The sequence below is a fragment of the Homarus americanus genome, unplaced genomic scaffold, assembly GCF_018991925.1.
Source record: "Homarus americanus isolate GMGI-L3 unplaced genomic scaffold, GMGI_Hamer_2.0 scaffold11690, whole genome shotgun sequence".
In the NCBI taxonomy this organism is placed as follows: Eukaryota; Metazoa; Arthropoda; class Malacostraca; order Decapoda; family Nephropidae; genus Homarus; species Homarus americanus.
In genome coordinates, this window is record NW_024724397.1 from 1 (window position 1) to 4,444 (window position 4,444).

The 4,444-nt window shown below is 40.1% G+C and overlaps 1 protein-coding gene across 1 annotated transcript; it reads right to left on the minus strand.

Moving 5' to 3' along the window:
- Window positions 1–56: 56 nt before the first annotated feature.
- LOC121864385 (lysosomal acid glucosylceramidase-like) lies at window positions 57–4,152 on the minus strand (the record flags this gene model as incomplete). Its single annotated transcript, XM_042363409.1, has 2 exons — window positions 4,095–4,152; window positions 57–263 (listed from the first exon to the last, which is right to left on the minus strand). Coding segments are annotated over exons 1-2 (265 nt in total), but the record flags the coding sequence as incomplete, so codon positions are not given.
- Window positions 4,153–4,444: the final 292 nt, after the last annotated feature.

Sequence of the window (4,444 nt, forward strand, 5' to 3'; positions counted from 1 at the left end):
ACACCCACCACATACCAACACTACCCACCACACCACCATACACTGCCAAGTCTCACCATCAAGGGACACGGTTAAGGTGCTCTTGGTCTGGAAGAATCTGCGAGAGGCGAGATCGGAGGTGTAAACCAAGTACTCTCCTGAAGCTGGAAGAGTTGGGGAGGGCAGGGTGTCGCAGTAGGAGACGTTGCACACGCACACGAAGGAGGTGCTGTCAAACACTCTAGGGATGCAGGGTAGCTGTTCCTCGGCCAGCATACCCTCACCTGGGTGGAGTGAGAGATGGAAGAGGATATAATGATTGTAAATTAAAATGTCAGTTATTCTGAAAATGTTAATTTTAGTAATGATGATAATGTATAGTAGACGAAAAAGAGAAAGATACATGGAAATGAAGAACAGTAGAAACTAATATAGCGAAGAGGATGAGCAGTGAACAATGATTAGTAAAATTAATTGTAATTATGATATATACGTGTAGAAAGGCAAGATAGTCATAATAATAATTACAAAAATATCAATAATGCTGCCACAACTACTATTGTTACTTTTGTTTATAATTATAGTAATAATAACTCTCTCTCTTCGCTCTCTTAATCTTATGTATACTAGAGTCATGGTTAATAATGTGTTTGCACTGGAGTTCGACCAAAATTCCCGTCAGCTATATTGATTTGAAGCATCTCGCCTCATACTCTACATTGATTATCTGGTAAATGTGTCACTACCACTCACCTGGTGACTCTCAAATCCAATTACTACTCGGATGAAGCCTCGCAGCCGTGTGATTGATATTTAGGCGCCATTATAATCAGTTTCTATATTTGGGGCACCACAAAGGAGCAGAATCTAATGGTTAACTGCGTGACTTTAAAATCAGCCATAGTTATCAAATACTAATGGAGTTTAGCACCAGCAACGTCATCTATCGGTAAGTGGGCTATGATATGATAGTATATTGAATGTAATATCAGCTGTATAATGAAGATCATATTAGAGGGTAATAAAGGCCTGTGATCGGGTACGCGAGGATTCTTGGCCATAGGAGGTTGGTACCCTGTGTCACCCCTTCATCAGAGGCCAACCTTTTTTGATGTTGTCCTCCCCAAGTGGTAACCAATTTTTGCCAAGAGAGAGAGCGAGAAATAATATATATCATTTTCACTTGCATTTATTTACCATTTTGTATTGTAATATAATTTAAGATATAGTTTTCCATTCAGAAAAAAATTACTTTTTATTAAACTAATTTAAGGAAAATAATAAATTAAAGGATCATAGGTATAATTATGAATGTTTTGGTGATTTAGTGACTTGACTGCTGTTGTACTTTATCTGCTATCAGCTGAAATCTTGGCATCAGCCGACTTTTCTTTGATTTGATTAAAAATAGAACGGAGAACCTCTCCCATACATATGTTGTTGGCATCTGTACGAACGTGGTTGTCACCTGCTCGTCCAACTCCTCCTAGTCTGAAATAACCAACAGTTTACACAGAAATACATGGTGTGTGTTAATGTCTTGAAGGCTGTGTTTTAAGCGTAATCTGTCCGGAGGCCCAATAGAGCTTCAGAATGGTTAACCCCATCATCAGCAAATTGATTAAGAACCCACATGTTGGAGTACAGGTGTTCGCTCTCACTCTATGGGAAATACACGTTGAGATTTTCCTGAATCAAGGCAAGATGATTGACGACCAGGCGGGACATTCGCTTCTCCAATGTCTTCTCTTCTGCTGCCTGCACCCCGTGTTCCCAGCCACATTTTCTCACAGTTATCAAAAGTCGGGAATCAGAAAAAGTGTTCTTTTCTTCTTTGGCTCTCCACCCACTTTTGCACCTGCAGTTTGAATTCATTTATTATTCCCATTGTTGTGAAAATATCACGACCTTTGCCTTGGAGACTGATGTTGAGTTTGTTCAAATGATTAAGAACTAAGGTCGTCTATGACAACTTTGCCAGCCAAAAGTTATCCTGACATTTAACTGCCATGGTGTTTGTTTCCTTTGTAAAAAAAAAAAACACGCAACTGTTCTCTCAGTGCAAACGTTCAGTTCAGAACCTTCCTACGGAATAACCGCTTCGGCATGAAAGAGCAGTGTGGTGAAGTTGGCTTCCATATCTCTGCACAACTCACCGAGAAGATGTCATCGAGAAGATGCTCTAAATCATTCTTCTCACTAGCTGTTCCAGTCTCTTTCAGTCGCAACACCATTGATTGCTCCAACCATTGCATTTCGACCATTCAATTCTCTCTTCAATCATAAAATAATACAGTTTATGGAAAATGTTCCCCGCTGTTATTTCAACCCCTAATTGGAGGCAGCACAAGTAGTGTTCAGCTATGGTCTTAGACTAAATCTGGAAAACGACAGTACACAATCAGCTGGACATCCCCTCCCACATCTGTCGTTTCGTCCAGCTTTGTGATATATCAACAAGCCGTGAGAAATAGATCGAAACGCTAACTTACCTACTTTCTCCACGACAGTCAACTGGGCACAGACTTTGAAATTTAAAACTAAATCCACCTCCCAGTACACTCTTCTCATTGGTTGGCGTTTCAAATATTACGGCTGACGTCATGATTCCAGAGAAACAATACGGGCGACACACATTCACACCTGTCTCCATCCTTCCAAGTCTCGTCCATCCCTTCAACCACCCCAAGACTGCCATCCACCCCAAACAAAATCTCGTCCACCCAAGTTGAATAGCACTGCCCTACATGCAACATCCTAGACTTAGCAACTCACAGGATATGCTCAGGCCAAGATAACCTTTTAGAGGGCAAAGTATCCCCTAACTATTTTAATCTGGCTAACGCTAGACGATTTTGTTCAGCCAAAGGGTTGAAGAACAATAGCTTTACTGAAACCACACTTGATGTAACACTTATTATTTGTGTTTATATTTTATTGTATGACTTAATTTGCATGGATACAGGTATTGTACAAAATATGTCACGTATAATTTATTCCATATCCGGGAGATATTTCAAAAGATATCGCATAAAATATTTCGCGCGGTAGATGTTTCATAAGCCACCGGGTTAAAGAATGTTCGCTCTTCATTTTTTGTGCTTTAAATGTTCCTTCACAAAACCCAAAGTGTGATTTTTAGTATTTTTTATGCACAAAGCACCCTCCCACCCACCGACAGGATTACATCCAGAATCGTCTCAATAGTTTAAACTTCAACCTTGGCTGTTATCTCTGCCTCGTATCTTACGTGAACCTGGCATATGCGTTCTCACACCCATACTAATGGGAAAATATAACCTATGAAGTTATGAGATTTCAGGGTCGTCAGATCTACAGTAAAATCGCGCAATATATAAAAGAGGCTCATTCGTTGAGTTGAAATATATCATGTATCTTATTAACTGAAAACGTCCCTTGTGAATTTTCGTTTATCGTATATTTTCTCCCGTTTCACTTAAAATTCATAAAGACGATATTTTGTCAACAGTGCTTCATAACCGTGCATTGAGTGTTCTGTCACCTGTCCTTTACCACACTAGTACCTCTTAACACCTATAATCCCTAATACTTTTACTCTGTAACACACATAATCCCTAAACAAGTACTCTGTATGCACCTACAATTCTTAAAACATGTACTCGGTAGCACATAGACTACCTAACACCTGTACTTTGTTACACGCATATTACCAACACCTAAAACCCTAGATACAGTATCAAAGATAATTATACATTGCTGCACTTGTACTCAGTAACACATACTTTTTAGCCCATGTGTGTTTATCCCCACCTGTGATTTACCAGACTTATATACTTATATACCTACCAGCTGTACTTGACAGCATTTTGTAATCCAGAAAACCTGTATTTTATAATATTTGTAATGCCTAACATCTTATTCTGTAACACCTGTGAACCCTAAATACTTATTCTGTAACACCTGCACGCTATAAAATGATTAATCATGAACACCTGCATTCTGTAATATGTAATTTCCAACACCTTAACTCTTGAACACCTACACCCCTTAATAGCTATATTTCCCAACACTTGCACCCTACAACATCTATCAAGCCTAACACCTGTGCTGTACAACACCTGTTTAATACATACCGTAGCAGGAGAGGAACGGCAGCACCATTAACACCAGGTGGCAGGATTTCATCATCATAGTGCACCATTAACACCAGGTGGCAGGATTTCATCATCATAGTGTAGGGTTACCTGGAGAGAATTAGTACATGTGATTGACAATAGGCAGTGTGCTGGTAGAGTACGGGTGTGGAGTCAGAGCTGTTGGGTGAAGGAGATGGGAGAAGTTGTCGCTTCTTGTTGGGAAAGAGGAGGTGTCATATGCGTGGGTGTAGCCTTGCTTGCGTAGTGCGGACACGTCTCTACAACAGAGTGTAGGATATGCGTGGCCGTTTCGGGTACTAGTGTAGCCGCAACTGAGACTTTCTATA